Source organism: Protopterus annectens, chromosome 9.part0 (genome assembly GCF_019279795.1).
Source record: "Protopterus annectens isolate FY-2018-M chromosome 9.part0, PAN1.0, whole genome shotgun sequence".
Taxonomy (NCBI): domain Eukaryota; kingdom Metazoa; phylum Chordata; order Ceratodontiformes; family Protopteridae; genus Protopterus; species Protopterus annectens.
In genome coordinates, this window is record NC_056743.1 from 1495539341 (window position 1) to 1495557368 (window position 18028).

The following is an 18028-nucleotide window of genomic DNA, read 5'->3' on the forward strand; positions in this document are numbered from 1 at the left end:
TGTGTGTGTGTGTGTGTGTGTGTGTGTGTGTGTGTGTGTGTGTGTGTGTGTGTGTATGTTTGTGTGCATGTGTGTAAAATATCACTGATTTTATCTGTTCACAAACTCAAGACACACAGACACACAGACACACAGACACACACACACACACACACACACACACACACACACACACACACACACACACACACACACACACACACACACACACACACACACACACACACACACACACACACACACACACACAAACATACACTAATGCTGGGAACATACATACATAACTTTTCTGGGTAGCAGAAAGCAAGCAGTTAACAAGTAATCTTTCAAAAATAAGGCATAAAATACATCAAAGAATATTTAGACCTTTACATGTTCTAGGGGTCTGGTGGCCCCCCACACCTCAGACTGTACAACTAGATTTTAACATGGACTTAGTGGTGGCTTCTGCCCTCACCCTGACCCAATCTAATACCAGCCATGCTCAGAGGAGTGTACAGAAGGTTGCTGTAGTGTGTGTGTGCGTGTGTGCGTGTGTGTGTGTGTTAGGGCAGAATTTCCTCACAATCTTACCTCAGAAGTGTATACACGAGGTAATTATAACTTGGGTTGAGGCTGGAGACTGTGTAGTCTTTGTTTGTTTTAATTTTCTCTTGGAACTCAGTGGTGTGCAAAGAAGGTTACTATAACTTATATCGATGCAGTGTACTGTCTAGGAGCAAAACATTGGAATGCAGTACTATGATCATTATTTTTTCCACATTCCTCACAGTTACACATCAGGCAGATATACAGGTGGCTGCCTTTGGAGTGTAGGGATGGGGAGTGTGGAGACATGCTATGTATACGTATGAGAGCAGTCACTTGAAATACATGACTGTAGCCATTTGAATCCCTGTTTTCATCCCACTCTTATGCCAGAGGGATGGATGGCAGTGACTTTTTTTTTTCCTTCGGTGGAGGGGTGAGAGTGAAGCAGGCAATATTCCCAGGTAGAATTTAGGTATCGTCTTAAACATTTGTCCTATTAGTTTATTGTGAACATTAAGCCTTGGGCACAACTTAAGTCTTCCTTAAAAGAAAAGAATAAGACTGAAATTATTTTCTTATTCATGATTTTTTTCAGGCTACCAAATGAACTTAGTCAAAACAGTGGGAAATGCTCTAAAATGCATATCAGATCTATAACCCTATGGCATTGGCTTAACTGAATTATTTCCTATTACTGTATTGTCTGACAAGGTAAGGTGTGTTGAAAGGATGCAAGGAAAAGTGTAAATGTAAACACCATCTCTAAATTTCTTTCCTTAATCATGATTTTTGTTCAGGCAATCATTGGATGAAAAGGGTATAAAAACAAACTTTAAAATGCACTTCAGAGTATATAGAAGGGCATGACTTCTTGAAAAAGCTGAAGAGTAAGATAAAATGTGAGAAAATAATAAAAAAATGTGTATGGTGTGGGGAGCCCAGGATTCGGGGGAAACAGAGGAAGTACTGAAGGATGTGGGGGGGAGAAACAGTAGGCAGTTGGGACACCATGCAACCCTTTGCATTGGACTCTGTTTTTCTTAAGGCCAGCCTGTACATAGAGTTGTTTTGATATATCATAATTGTAACTAAATGCCAGTCACTATCAATGTCCCTCTACGAAATAGGCCAACATGATGTGGTACACAGGCCTGTCATAACCTGAGAGCACTGTAGTTGTAGTTTAGTCTGTGTGTTTGTTTGTTTGTGTCTTTCGGCTTTTCCCGGTTAGGGGTCGCCACAGCGGAACTCCGGTCTGCTAATGATTAGTAGTGGATTTTTACGTACCGGGTTACCAGCCCTGACGCACAACCTTCAGCGAAGGCACGCCCCATTCACGTATGCCTCCACACAGAAGACGCTCTAGCTGAGAATCGAACGGGACAACGTCTTGCTATGAGGCAACAACGCTACCGCAGCACCACCACCGCAGCATGAATTGCAAGGTTACTTAAGAGGGGTTGCATTAACAGGGTAATATTTAAACTGGATGTATCCACAGCCCCCAAAATGCTAACACCAGTCGTACAGGGTCAGATTATACTTTAATAGGAAACTCTTTATCTTTTATCAGTTTGATGCATTCACTCAGCAAAAGAGGGTTTGCCAAATTGACCATGGAAGTGTGATCCTTTAAATCTGGCCTACATGAAAAATTAAATGAAGTATGGTCTTTATCAGATGACCAAGTCTGGCTTTGCTTACATTTTCTGTCACTCACACTTGTTGCATCAGTGGAATGCAAAGTTGTTTAACTGCATCATGGGAAGGAAAAGAGAATCCATTGGATCTGAACATAAGATGAAATATTTCCTCTGTATTAACTCCTGTGCTGTTTTAAATATTACCTTTCTGTTCACAAAAAAACAGAAAACAAAATGTGCAAACGTTTTATATAAATTGGATAATTACAAATGTTTTTACTTTTTCATGACAGAAACAAAGCAGTCCTTCTTACTGATGTCACAGTTAAGTCAAAACTAAATACAACTTGTACATAGTAGTAGACAAGTTTTGGTTTGCAAAACCCTGTATGAAATAAGCTAATTTTGGGCAGTGATATGGAAAAAAGACATCTCATATCTGGCTGACTTAATCTACACCTCTTCTTCCCCGTGCTTTGGCAGCTTTTTGTGTCTAATTAAATATGTCATGGTTTCTAATCCCTTTTATTTGACATCAGACAGTAAGACTTCTTTACCACGGCTGAGTTGTACAAATCACTCAGTAAACCACTCACTAAATCCGCTTGCATGTTTTCTAGCCACACCTCTGCTGTGAAGTGACAGCATTCTATAAAATATCATGCGGCAACAGTGGGCTAAAAGCAATTCCATCATAAAAAAAAAAGAAAATGTAAGTGCACTGCAGTCAGCAGAGATTTTTGTGCACTTCATTAAGAATTTGAAAATGTGCAAAAGTTGCCTGAGTGTGAATGTCAGGAATTTTGTAGTACTACTCTGTAGAACACTGATTACAGCTTGAAGTACTTGAAAAAAAAAATCCTGAATTTTACCTGTAAGATTTATCAAGTTTGTTTACTTTCTGTCCTGTATGCCATGTGGACTCTGAATGGTTCTGAAAAGTTACTGTTCATAGCACAGAGTTCAGCATTTTCCACAAGTATATCCATCCTCCACAGGGGTGGTGGCTTAACCTGAGAGCCTAAGTGACATATATCTAGAAGCGAATAGCTTGTGATTTCATTTATGACACCAGGAAATAAACACTAAACGTAGCAGCAGCCATGGTCAGGTGGTGAAACTGAAAGTAGAGTTTACTAACAGCAGTTGCTCAATCTGTTTGTAAGACCAGATGGATGACGCTTGGTGCACAGCTCTGAAGGCTTGAGTTACAAGAATAACTCCTGTCAAAATATTACATTCAAGGATGGCAGTAACTCCGGAGCAAATAGAGGTACTGTACTTGAAGGTGCATGTGTGCGATAAACTAGAAAGCAAAGCCTCGTGTTGTTATGATACTACCTCTTATCAGCCTGTTTCCTGAAACAAAATGTACTTGAGACGTGTTTAAAGCTCATATGTAGTGCCAGGACAAGTGCAGGGAAAAGTAAAATATGCATGAAAGAAGGACACTTGTTGAGAAATTATTTGCACTGTTTATTACCAACTTATTATAACACATTAAGTTCAGATAGTTATTTGATACAAATAGAGTTACTGAAGCTTATCAGCAGTTTATCAGAGCTAAAAGTGACAATGGTAATTTGACTAAGCATGACCGACTGTGATTAAAAAAAAAATAGTTTGTGTACATATCAGAACTAACAAGATATCCCACCTTACTCAGAAGTAACACAAACAACAGGAGCACAAGATAAGAATGAATTTCAGTTCATTTTTGTCATTTCATTATGTTAATAAATTAAGAAAACTATTCTAATGGACAAATTTGTTAACAGTTCAGAAGAAAGGCATACATGTTTTGGTGTAATGAAAAACAAATTACTTTTGGGTCTCTACGTAGTCAGAGTAATGATCTTGATGGCTGACTGGTGAGAAGATTACTAGAAATTGATTAATAAAAAGAATGCAAAGTGTTGTCCCATCAGTAGGATGTTTAATTAAACAGCAGATGACATATCAATGATGGATGAGTTATGCTGTTTCAGATCCACCTCCATACACACCTGGTTCCCATGTCCTGACAGTATTTCTGAGTGCAGTGTGCGTGTGTGTGTGTGTGTGTGTGTGTGTGTGTGTGTGTGTGTGTGTGTGCGCGCGCGCGTGTGTGTATATACAGCTGTCTTTCTATTTGTGAGTCATTAGCAGGCTTCATTCTTAGAATTCTAAGTAGCATAAATATATTTTAGGTGCTACAAAAATAACTTTAAATGAGTGATTTAATTACTCATTTCATATCAAAATGATTTCATTTACAATGTATCTGTATGCAGTAAATCAGGCAACATATTCAGCCCATTGATAAACCAGGGAGTTTAAGACTGGGTGCTAGAAATATGTGATTTAAGCTTCACTTCATTGCTGCCATATATTATCTGTCAGTGTACAAACATTCTTTGTATTACTAGATTATTATAAGTGAAAAACTAGTGAAATGCCCTAACTTAATCTTTTAAAACTTGTGAGACTTGCTGTAACAGAATATATTTCAGGGTATTGTTATTTTAAGTGTAAGAACATTTTTCTAAGCTGTAAAAAAACTATGATGAAATAATAAATGAAAAAACAGGAAACAACAGAGGCTGGAAGAGGAGTACCAGATCTAACACAATGCTTTCTTTTTCAGTATTAATTTTACCCTTGGTGATTTTTCATTACTAGCTTGTGATATCTGGCACGTATGTGGCTCTGGTCTAGGTTCCCACCAGGGGTTCATAGCATGATAAAGCTCCTGTCAGACTGCTGCTCTCAAGCAGGGATGTCCTACCATGATGGATGCAGAAATGGCCTTATTGACATTCCTAGATTTGGTCTGTTAACCGTTCTAAGTTCCATTGCTGTGAAAGTTTGGTGTGGCTATTCTGAGGCCATTAGAAGAAGCTTCATGTTTTTCAGCTTTCAGGAGGAACACACGCACGCACACGCACGCAAACACACACACACACACACACACACACACACACACACACACACACACACACACACACACACACACACACACCACCACCATGAAACATGCCCCTAACAACACTGTTCAACCTCAGCCTGCAAAAGTGTTTCATACCAAGTGAATGGAAGACAGCAAGAGTCATACCCCTACACAAGGGAGAGACATCCACTGACAGGGGTAACTACTAACCCATAAGTCTAACCAGTCTCATATGTAAAGTCATGACAAGACTTAGCATGGAATTAGTAAATAATGACATAGAAAACCTTCAAACACTGGACCCATCACAGTTTGGTTTCATCAAAGGCAAATCATGCTTTCTTAACCTCTTTGAGCACAACTTGGATGAATGTGTATAATCTATTAATCAAAATACTGTTTATTTTTTTCCCCTGACTGTTACCAGGGGTAAATCAAACTTGTGATATTGTCTACTCATGTCTGCCTATGTTGTTTTTGTAAATATCATATCTGTAATATGCCTTCTTTGTTATTACTGTATCTGTCAACCTTGGAGCTTTTCTCCCCGGGTCTCTGCTGAAAATGGACATTAATCCAGTCGGACTATCCCGATCAACAAATGTAAAATAAAATAAAAAAAAATAAAAAAATGGATGTGAATAAGGAACTTTATCCCAGGACTGCCCCCATGCTACGAATGGACAGAGGCAGTGCCTAAATGCCCTATCATGAAGCAGGGTGCCCTTCAATATTCAACAGTATGACCCCAGAAACATTCATTCATTCATTCATTCACAAAAGTGAAGTATAGGAATAAAAATCATGGTAAGGGTAATTTGAACAGCTATATATATATAGGGTACCTGTCAAATCTTTGAGCGCTCAGAATTTTAAACGTTACATGGTCGAGACCAAACGTTCGAAATTTTGAGTGCTCAAAGATAGACTTTCAATGGCACCGTACAATGCAGATAGGGAGAATTTCCCTTTTCTGCACTGAAGTGTGGTCTCGGAGTTTGTATATTTGGGGTGTGGGGTGCAGAGGGGCTTTCCCCCCTGCCTACACTGTTAAAGTGTTTTGTTCTGTGTTTTCTTTTTTTTTTATGTTCGAACATCCAAATGTCGAACATTTGGTCTCGACCATGTAATATATATATATATATATATATATATATATATATATATATATATTTATAGATATATAGATATTTATTTATTGTATTTGTTTACCAGGAAAGTTCAATGGGCCTGAGAAGAACCTATTTTCAGTGGAGGCCTGAGGAGAAAAGCTACATACAAATAAAGTATTAACACAATAAGTACAGTGTGTATAAGACAGTAGTAGCACACAAAATAAAGAATAACTGCACAGAATAATGGGATAATAACATAGAATCATTTGATAAAACAGAGGAGAATTATTTGCTACACAGGTACCTATGAAAATGAGTAGTGTAAATAGGTAAGTAAGATTGTTAGTAGAGAGAAGAATTTAGCATAGAGGAAAGAGAGGGGGAAGCAAAAGGCTAAGATGGGGATAGCAAAGGCTGAAGTGACAGCAGAAGGAATTGGTTTGAAATAGGGAAAGGGGGATAGGCTAGTCATAGAGTGTGACAGAGTAAGAATTCAGAGAGAAGGTTAGGTTTTGTGGTCGTCAGTAGGGGTGCAGGTGCATATCCAGTGTGAGGAGAGGTGCAGTTTAAGGGATTTTTTAAAGTTAGTGGTATTGCTGATAGCCCTGAGAGAGGCAGGGAGATTATTCCATAGCTTGGAGACAGCAAAAGAATACAGTATTTGGCTGGCTGAGAGCTTTGGTATATCAATGTTCAATAGCATTTTGTTTTCTGACCTTAAGAGTCATTTAGAATGGTATGTGCTCAAAATGTGGGAGAGGGCTATGCAGGCTGCTGGGTCATAGATAAGTTAATGGGCAATAGTTAGTTGTGAATAAGTGAGGTGATGAGGGAGCACAAGCCAATTTAGTTGGTGTAGTAAGGAACGGTGGTATATGTATATATATCTATATCTATATCTATATATATATATATATATATATATATATATATATATATATATATATATATATATATATATATATGTATATATATATATATATATATATATATATATATATATATATATATATATATATATATATATATATATATATAATCTATCTATCTCTCTATATATATATATATATATATCTATATCTCTCTATATATATATCTATATATATATATATATATTCACCCACATTGGTAGGTACAAGGGGGTCAAAATCCCTGCAAAAATGATGGTTTTATAGTGCAGCAAGATTTTGTACATATTAATATGTTACACTGGCATTGTGATGAGATTTAGATATTTTAGTTATGATATTTGGACTAAAGGGTAAGTGAAGCTTCATTATAGATCTAGATTTAGATTTACATCCTGTTATTTCTACAATTTATTAATTTTGTAAATAAAAAAATAACCCAAACCAAAACTTTTAGAGAAAGACACACATTGTTGTTTTTTGTAGTGAAAACCTTTTCTAATAAACTGCCATGTTCTGGCTGAGTGGTCAAGACAATTGTAGCACATGTTGGACAGCTGCAAGACAAACAACAATGGCTTAACAATAAAGACAAGCTACTGTGCCCTCAGCTGAAGTGCAGTACGCTCCCAGCTTTTACTATCAGTGACATGTCAGTGTTAAGGGTCTTGTGCTGTAATCGCATGATGACCTTCTATACCTTGGGTGTGTCTTCTTCTTTTTCTTTCGTCTGTTCCCATTAGGGGTCACCACAGTGGATCCATTCTTCCTGTCCTCTGCATCTTGCACTGTCACACCAACGACCTGCATGTCCTCTCTCACCACATCCATAAACCTTATCTTAGGCCTTCCTCTTTTCCTCTTACCTGGCAGCTTCATTCTTAGCATCCCTTTCCCAATATACTCAGCATCCCTCCTCAGCCCATGTCCAAACCAAAGCAATCTCGCCTCTCTGGCTTTGTCTCCAAACCGTCCAACCTGGGCTGACGCTGTAATATACTTATTCCTAATCTTGTCCACCCTCGTCACACCCAGTGCAAATCTTAACATCTTTAATGCTGCCACATCTGACACCTGACATTTTGCCAGTGCCACTGTCTCCAACCCATACAACATAGCTGGTCTCACTACCCTCTTGTAGACTTTCCATTTCACTCTTACTGGTACTTGTCTGTCACAAATCACTCCTGACACTCTTCTCGACCCACGCCACCATGCCTGTATTCTCTTCTTCACCTCTCTTCCACACTCACCATTACTCTGAACTGTTTATCCCAAGTATTTAAACTCATCTACCTTCGCCACCTCTACTCCCTGCATCCTCACCATTCCTCTATCCTTCCTCTCATTCATACACATATATTCTGTCTTAGTCCTGCTGACCTTCATTCCTCTTCTCTCTAGAGCATATCTCCACCTCCCAGGGTCTCCTCAACCTGTTCCCTACTCTCTCTACAGATCACAATGTCATCTGCAAACATCACAGTCCACGAGGACTCCTGTCTGATCTCGTCTGTCAACCTGTCCATCACCATTGCAAATAAGAAAGGGCTCAGAGCTGATCCTTGATGTAATCCCACCTCCACCTTAAACACATCTGTCACTCCCACCGCAGACCTGACCGCTGTCACACTACCCTCGTACATATCCTGTATCACTCTTACATACTTCTCTGCCACTTCTGACTTCCTCATACAATAACATAACTCCTCTCTAGGCACCCTGTCATATGCTTTATCTAAGTCCACAAAGGCATAATGCAATTCCTTCTGACCTTCTCTGTACTTCTCCATCAACACTCTCAGGGCAAACATCGCATCTGTAGTGCTCTCTCCTGGCATGAAACCATACTGCTGATCACTAATCATCACTTCCCTTCTTAATCTAGCTTCCACTACTCTTTCCCATAACTTCATGCTGTGACTGATCAATGTTATCCCTCTGTAGTTACTACAGCTCTGCACATCACCCTTATTCTTAAAAATCAGTACCAAAACACTTTTTCTACACTCCTCAGGCATCATCTCACTTTCCAAGATTTCTTTAATTAATCTGGTTAAAAACTCCACTGCCATTTCTCCTGAGCACCTCCATGTTTCCACTGGTATGTCATCTGGACCAATAGCCTTTCCATTCTTCATCCTCTTCATAGCTGTCCACACTTCCTCCTTGGTAATCCGTTGCACTTCCTGATTCACTATCACCACATCATTCAACCTTCTCTCGCTCTCTCATTCTCTTCATTCATCAGCCCCTCAAAGTACTCTTTCCATCTGCAACACACTCTCCTCAATATCCTTTATCACCCTTACCTGCTGCACATCTTTCCCAGCTCGGTTCCTCTGTCTAGCCAATCGGTACAGGTCCTTTTCTCCCTCTTTAGTGTCCATCCTCTCATACAACTTTCCATATGCCTTATCCTTGGCCTTCACCACCTCTCTCTTTGCCATGTGCCTCATTTCCTTATACTCCTGTCTACTTTCTTCATCTCTCTGACAATCCCACTTATTCACCAACCACTTTCTCTGTATACTCTCCTGTACTTCCTCATTCCTCCACCAGGTCTCCTTGTCCTCCATCCTCTGTCCAGATGTCACGCCAAGCATCTTTCTAGCTGTCTCCCTTATTAGCTCTGCTGTAGTTACCCAGCTATTCGGTAATTCTTCACTGCTACCTGGTGCCTGTCTTAACTCTTCCCTGAACTCCACCTCACAATCGCCCTTTTTCAATTTCCATCATTTGATTCTTGGTGCTGCCCTCACGGGTTCAGGCACCTAGGCAGTGAGACATTTCCCTGTGGTACATTTGGCTGGGGACACAAGGCTGAAGTGACATTCAGCTGCAGAGAAATATGTCTGTTTGCAAATTCCCTGTGGACAAAGAGAAGCACACACTGCCATGCTCACAGCTTTAATAACCAAATGCATGGTGGCAGAAGAAGTAATGAGTGTTGTGCTCAGTGTACAGTAGATACTTATTTAACTACAACATGTCGAAGTTTGCTACAGCAAGGAGGAAATCCTGCAGGCTATTGTAGTCACATTTATGCTCCAGTATGTGATTTTTGGTAATGTTCCGTAGACACTGTGAAGGGGATAGTGGTCCACACACACACTGATTATAAAGGCACTGCCCACTGTACATTTGCATTTGTACTGCACTGACATGCCCTCTGGCCAGCCTGCTGTTGATGTCTGCCATATTGCCTATTGTCTCATGTTCCCTTGGGGATCATGGACATTGTTTTCCCCCTATGCATTTGGTTACTGAAGTTGTGGGCATGGCAACACATTCTTCTCTTTGCCCACAGGGAATTTGCAAACAGCCATATTTCTCTGCAGCTGAAGGTCATTTCAGCCACGTGTCCCCAGTCAAATGTACCACAGGGAAGTGTCTCACTGACTAGGGGCCTGAACCCGTCTAGGGAACATTACCAAAAACACATACTGGAGCATAAATGTGACTACAGTAGCCTGCAGGATTTCCTCCTTGCTGTAGCAAACTTTGACATGTTGTAGTTAAATAAATATGTACTGTACACTGAGCACAACACTCATTACTTCTTCTGCCACCATGCATTTGGTTATTAAAGCTGTGAGCATGGCAGTGTGTGCTTCTCTTTCCCCACAGGGAATTTGCAAACAGACATATTTCTCTGCAGCTGAATGTCACTTCAGCCTTGTGTCCCCAGCCAAATGTACCACAGGGAAATGTCTCACTGCCTAGGTGCCTGAACCCATATATATATATATATACATACATACAACAAGTCTACAGATGCACACATATGAATAAGGAAGAAAACTCCAAAAAACTAAGGAATCACTACTGGTAGAACATAGAAATCTTACCTGCAGTGATTTCCTGTGTATACAAGTGATTGGCGTTCTGTTCCTCAGCATCTTGTATCTTGAGGACCTGACACTTGATGAAAACTAACTTAGTGATGTGCAGAGAAGCTCATATAAAAGCCAGTTAAAGATGAATTACATATCTATTCAACATTACTAGTCCTCAGTAATGGAGTTAGCAGAAGGATGAATAGCTTTGGTTTCCATTCTTACGTTAACTATAGACATAACAAACCCTTCAACAAACTAGAGCATATCATAATAAGAGAATATGTTAGCATAAAAATAATTATGCAAATTATTATTTCTTTTACATTATGATGCCCCTACAGCCAAAATCTCCCCTTTTTTGCATGAGTAAAATATTTTTTAACACCTTTATTGAATTATCACTTAAGACATAGGCAATATACATTTATAGAAAAGAAAAAAACATGCTTGCATGGTCACAGTCACAAACATTATACATCACATGTATTCATTTATACAATTATCATAAATCTAGCATTACTTAAATTGAGCAATTCCTGCCTGCCCTTAAACTTCAGTCTTTCTCCAAAACATCATTCTGCATGCACTGTTCTCACAATTTCTATTTTTTTTCTATATCATTTGCTCCTACCCTTTCCTAAAAATCTGACTTCCACTTCTTTTATCTCCATTACAATATTCCTTAATTCAAATACAATTGGTTTAGTCTTTGATATCCATTTTCTAGTAATTGCTTTTTTGGCAGCCTCCAGAATTAAATTTAGGAAGGCCTTACTATGTCTAGGCAATTCAGATCCTGTATCCCAGCTCAAAAAATAATTTCTTTATTTAAACCCATTTGCTCACCCAATATTTTTGACAGAGTACTCTATAGGGAATTTTTAAAGTCTGACAACTCATTGCACTCCTGAAACATATGTTCCCAATTATCTCTTTCTTCATCATTACACCTCCAACATTTGACATCTACCTGAGGAAAGTTATTTGGCATCTGCTTGGAGTATAAAAATAACTATGCAAAAAATCCTAAATCTTCTAGACTTTGTTGCATATTTGAGAGTCATACGTATGTCCTCTCATTGTTTCCTTATGAGTTACTTCTCCAATCTCTCTTTCCAATCTGTTTTAACCTCCTCTGATTGATTCATATAGTCATCATGCAATATTTTATATGCCTATTAATTATCCCTTTTTTTAATAGCAGCTTCTGTTCTTGATTCAACTGAAAAGTCTACCAGAGCAGGTCTTTCACTTAGGATTCTCTTATCCCTTTCTCTTTGCCTATAGTCATATCAATCCCTGATAGGGAAGGCAGTCTCTAGTCTACAGTCCAAATGTCTTCATGGCCGTATTCCAACAAGAACACTACCTTGAAATAATTACTTTAGATGCATGTCTCTGGACATGAAGTAAAGGCCTTTAACATGATGCATTCACAGGTTTATTTGTACATTATCAGGTCTTATTGTTGTATAATTCCAGCTCCCTCTTTGGGAGCTCTATTACTTAGAAAACCTGAATGGGAGTCAACCCTGTCCAAGGTGATGCTGCTCTTCCTGCCTTTGGCAATGCAACAACAATACCTCAAGCACCATCATATATTTTATAGGTTCATAGGCAAGTACAAGACAAGCTGCCCTTGCAAGCCATTTTAAGCCTAATCAGTTTCCCTTTTTATGTTTGAAATAACCTATCCCATTTAGTTATAGATTGGCCTTACTCATTCAATGGTCGATAATTATATATTACCCTAATAAGAATAACTGGGATCATACCATAGATAATTTGAGGGGACCCATGCATGGGATAAAACATTTAGGAGCTGCCTCTGTCCATTAGTAGTACAGATGACAGTCTTGGGGTAAATTATTTCTGATTTCCATCCATAGATCTAAATTGCACTTGAAAATTATAGGGATGACCTTTGTTTTATGCGGATGGAGATCCTGTTCCACAGCAGCAGTATCCTCTGCAAAATATAGTTGTCCCTCCAAACTACTCTGTTGATGTTGCAGAAAACATTCAGATCCCTAGACCAAGTATTTCTGATGCCATTTGACTTGCTGATATTCAGTAAATGCATCAGTAATGGGTCAGAGGATGCCTTGTATGCCAAACACGTCACCTCTTATCAGTTTGTAGGATACTGGGTAGAGTGATAGGGCTTTGAATCAGTCCATGTTTAAGCCTTGCATCCCTTTACTAAGTTATCTCTTTGGGTGTTCCAGTTGTTGCATGTGTCTGGACAGATACATGCCAAGGGGGGCATTATATTTAAAGATTAGCATAATAAGGGCTGAGTAAAGTGGGGGCAATGTCATCTCTAGATCTAGATGCAATCTCTTTGTTTATAAGCTGTGCAATATATAAAGATTTTCTTACAACAATAAACACATGTTGGCCAAAAGTTAGGTCACTGTTCACACAAATTTCCATATCCCGAACAAATGGGTCAAATCTTAGGAGAATATTTTCAATATGGTAGTTCCTTGTAGTAGATTACTTCCCAAAGGATAAAATAATGCATTTTTTGACATTTGGTTTCAAACTATGATTTTGACACCAGTTATTTGAGACAAATGTTCCTGCAGGATGGCTAAGTCATTGGGGATTTAATGACTACTCCTAGCTTACAGTCATCTGCAAACTTAGCCAACCAGAGCCTTTTGGTATTGGCATTTATTTTGGAAAAGTAGATGTCAAACAGGAGAGATCCCAGCAGAGAGCCCAGTGAACTCCACAAGCAACTGGTCTCTTTGTGGTGGTAACTTCCCTTATTTTGATTATCTGTTCTGCCTGTTTTGTGCTTTTGAGATTACAAACATAATGAAACAATGCCTTGTGATTGTCTTTGGCTTGGATAGTTATTTTAGCCTCAAACATGGCTTTGGTGGATTTTACTAAGCTCTTGAGTTCTTTGTTTATTTCAATGACAAGGACTATAATATTGTAAGAATTACTAATTTTACTTTTGGTCAGAATGCTTTTTCTTTTTTTATAAAGCGTGTTGGCATTAAGGTTCCACCATGTGGGTTTGTTTCAGTGGTTTGACATGCACTTACTCCTACATGGTACAGCTGCATCAATGCAGCTGTCTACATGCTGGTATAGTATGGTGGTGTACAGTTGTGCATGTTCAGTGGAGCTAACTGGGTTTGGTGGAGATCTGAAGATTGACAGTGTATCACTTAGGAGTAGGTAGTCTGTCTTAAAGAAATTTCTAAAGGTACCTTGGGTGGAAGGGATCTCTGGTTTCAGTTTTATTTCAAAGGAGACTGCTTTCTGGTCAGACATAACAAGTGATGAAGATATGCAAGGGATGGTGCAAGATACTCCCACATTAGTAAGGACAAGATCCAAAATGCTAGTCCTTCTAGTGAGTACTCTGACTAATTGTCCCAGGGCATTTGAATTGACAAAGTCCAGGGATCTCTGTACTTGTGCACAAGTGGTGGTGTAGGTTTCCCAGTCTATAGTTGGATCACCTAGGAAAATGATATTGGATTTAATACTGAGTGATTCAAGTTTCTGTAGATAGGTGTAGTGGCTTTCCTGGTTCATAGAGGGAGTTCCATAGCTGGCTAATATGTGGTACAGGATCCTTGTGATGGCTATTTGGACATGACGAAGGTTTAGTGCATCACACCATTTCACCAGTTTGAATGTGAGTCTCTTCTGGATGTAGATTGAAACACCTCCACTTTTTTCCCCTCCTGCACAGTAGCTGGTCTAAGTGTGTGGAAGGCATTATAGCCCCACACAGCCAGAGTGCTCTCCACTATTTTAATCCATGTCTCAGTCACTACATAGACATCAATGTCTTCCAGGGTGAGAAGGGGTTATAGTGAGTGGAGTTTCTTGTCCAGGCTCCTAGCATTGAGTAACACCATCATATTTTCCTTGTTTTGTTTTGTTATGTCGGGCAGGTTGCTACTGCCTAACAAAGGCCCTATGGGGTGGGCAATGTCTTTGCCAATGATTGAAATCCTAGAGAGGACAGATACAGGCCATTCCTAGTGAAGCAGTGTGGTCTGTCAATCAAGTAAATTATTTTTTGCTTATGTTGTGGCATTATCCTTGGAGAAATTCGAATACCTTGGGCACATAGTCTGAGAGCTCCATCATGTCCTTTTTCATATAATCCAGGGAGGTACACCTGAAGTCATTGATACCGGCATGAACTATGACAGAGTTATATTGGACCTTGTTGTTCAAGAACTTGAGAAGATGCCTGATCTGATGGATTCTGGCACCAGACAAGCAACTAACTGTCACTCTTTCCTTGCTCAGCCTGGTAAGAAACACATCTGTATGTCTTATAATGGAGTCACCTATAACAAGAATGTTTGGTTGGGTTGATGCTACCTTACTGGTTCAGTGTCTCTGACTCTGGGATGCCTTGTGAGGAAGCTTAATATGCTGAGTGTGCTTTCTACCTGTGTTGTGTTTTATAGGTCTTTGAGGTTTAGGCCAGTTAATCTTTAGAACCTCAGCATATGATGAATTATGTGCATTGTGTTGGTCCTGAAGAGGTGTGATGCATGGTGTACTATTGATGATTTTGGTGTCTGTGTTTACTGTGTGTGAGATTTCTATCTCCAAGAATATTATATATGTACATCTTTCACATACTGTGTTATGCTGTTTGAGTAACAGATGATCATCAGAGAACACAAGACAGTTCTTACACTGTTTCAAGATAACCATCTCAATTAGGCTGGTTAGAGAAGTTATGGGGAAGTGCTGGTCCATAGTACTGACAGGAATGACTCTGGGGTCAGGGGTAACTATAACTGCTTCAAGTTTGGTTTTAGAATTATGTTTGTGTGGACTTGCTATTGAGTATTTAAATTTCAATACAAAACAACTAATCTGGAAGCCTTCTTCTGCCATCAGCAAGAACCAGTAAACTAAGTATAGTAAGGAAACCTCACAAATTTGATACTAAAATCAGTGTAAGCTCTATTCATCAATTTTATCAAAGATCTTTTGGCCTGCTGAGTAGTTTAAGGAGTGAGACTTTGTAAATGATACTTATGCGCTTATTTTCAACAGCCAATGAACAGGGAGAGGAAAAGAAGGAACTATGTTGTCAAATTATCATAAGGGGCAGGCAACAACAGATACTATGGGTTTAAGAACACAACTAAACTGGGTAAAAGGGTAGGTGAGGGTAGAATTAGACCACTAACTCTGAGCTGACTGTCCTGGAATTTCCCCATTGCAAAAAAAAGTCCTGAACTAGCCTGACATAAACTCAGTATGCAAGAATGAAACAAGGGCTTAATAACTGGAACCACTAATACAGGCTTGAAGACATTAGCAAATGCAGAAACAGACTGTTAACATGAATTTAAACTTAGATCAAGAAATTAAAAGACTTCTGTCTTTCTCTGGGTAGTAGACCTATTGTAATATTATCTACTATTAATATTAATTACTGTCTTCTTCCATAGTACCTTCTGCTGAAAAGATTCACCCTGCAGAAAATAAATCACGTTTGGCGATTCTCTGCTGGGGAAAGAAAGTAAACCTATATTTTTTGTCTGTCACTGATAGAGCTACTTTCTATTCTACCTGCACCATTTTTTCTGTTTTATGAAAGTCTACTTGGCCTGGTGTTTTTATTCTGTGTTTGAGACAGACACTTAAATTGTATAGGCTTGTCTCTTGAGTGATACTTAAATACACAATGAATTTCTGGGCCTTTGCTATTTGTTGAAAAGAGTTCAGGCTTGCATAAGCTAAATCACTACTGGTGATTCCCTGTTGGATGAGGAAAGTAAACCAATATTTTTTCTGTGACTGATAGAGCTGCTTTCTGTTTTACCCACTCCATTTTGTTTTCTGTTTTAAGAAATCTGCTTGGCCTGGTGTTTTTGTTCTATGTGAGAGGTAGACACTTAAAATACCTAGTCTGCACATTTCACTTGTTTTTTTTTCATTGGTTAATTGTTTCTTGAGCGATACTTAAATACACAATGAAATTCTAGGCCTTTGTCTTTTTCTGAAAAAAAATCATGCCTGCATAAACTAAAGAATTGCTGGTAATTCACTGCTAGTGTTTCCCACTTACCCTTCCCTTTCTTGATCTGTTTTTTATACCTGGTGATTTTAAGCTGCCCACCCCTACTGTAAATTGACCTTAATAAACCCCCCTCTCTACAGTGCTATTGATATACTGAATTATTTATTTGCCTGTATTTGAGCTTATATTGAAAAAGGTGCATTTTGCATCTCATTGTCTGTTCTACTGATTTACATGATTTGAATTCATTATCTAGCTAGCTGTTGGATAAAGTAGTTTATTTTTACACTCTAGCAAGCACTTATTTTTACACCAAGAGCTCAGTGGATTTTCCATCTAGTGTGAAGGGAGGGTTCCCATTCAGAAGCCTGAAACATCATAAGCCTGAAAATCAAAATCCTGAAACCAAAAGCCTGAAAATTCAGAATCCTGAAAACTCAAAATCCTGAAAGCCCAAAATCCTGAAAGACCAAAATCCTGAAACTCAAAATCCTGAAAACACAAATAATGCTAATATGTCACTATAAAGACACTAATATCTACCAACTGACCCTGACCCTAACCCTAACCCTAAGGTCCATCACTATCGCACACTCACCTGAACCGCGCCCTAAACCTAACTCACTTAAACCGCCCCTAACCCCAATATTTGTCACTATTGCATACATGCCTAACCTGCGTCCTAACCCTAACTCACTTAAACCGCCCCTAACCCTAAAATAAAACCAACCGCACACTTACCTGACCCCAACGCATGACCTAACACCACAGGGCTAACAATAGCAAAGCCACAATGACATCAGTATGTCTATTTTGTGTTTTCAGGATTTTGAGTTTCAGGATTTTGGTCTTTCAGGATTTTGGGCTTTCAGGATTTTGAGTTTTCAGGATTCTGAATTTTCAGGCTTTTGGTTTCAGGATTTTGATTTTCAGGCTTATGATGTTTCAGGCTTCTGAATGGGAACCGAAGGGAGATATCCTGGCCTGCTTAGGTTGGGGAAACACTTGAGAATTCTGCATATTTTTTTTGGC

The 18028-nt window shown here is 39.0% G+C and overlaps 1 protein-coding gene across 1 annotated transcript in view; it reads left to right on the forward strand.

Annotated features, from left to right (window-relative positions):
• Positions 1-3246: 3246 nt before the first annotated feature.
• Positions 3247-18028, forward strand: part of LOC122812137 (shiftless antiviral inhibitor of ribosomal frameshifting protein homolog) — a 773241-nt gene continuing 758459 nt past the window's right edge. The window contains exon 1 of the mRNA XM_044084441.1: positions 3247-3447. Coding sequence (XP_043940376.1) covers positions 3421-3447 — 27 coding nt within the window. The 5' untranslated portion in view covers positions 3247-3420. The remainder of the gene's footprint in view (positions 3448-18028) is intronic.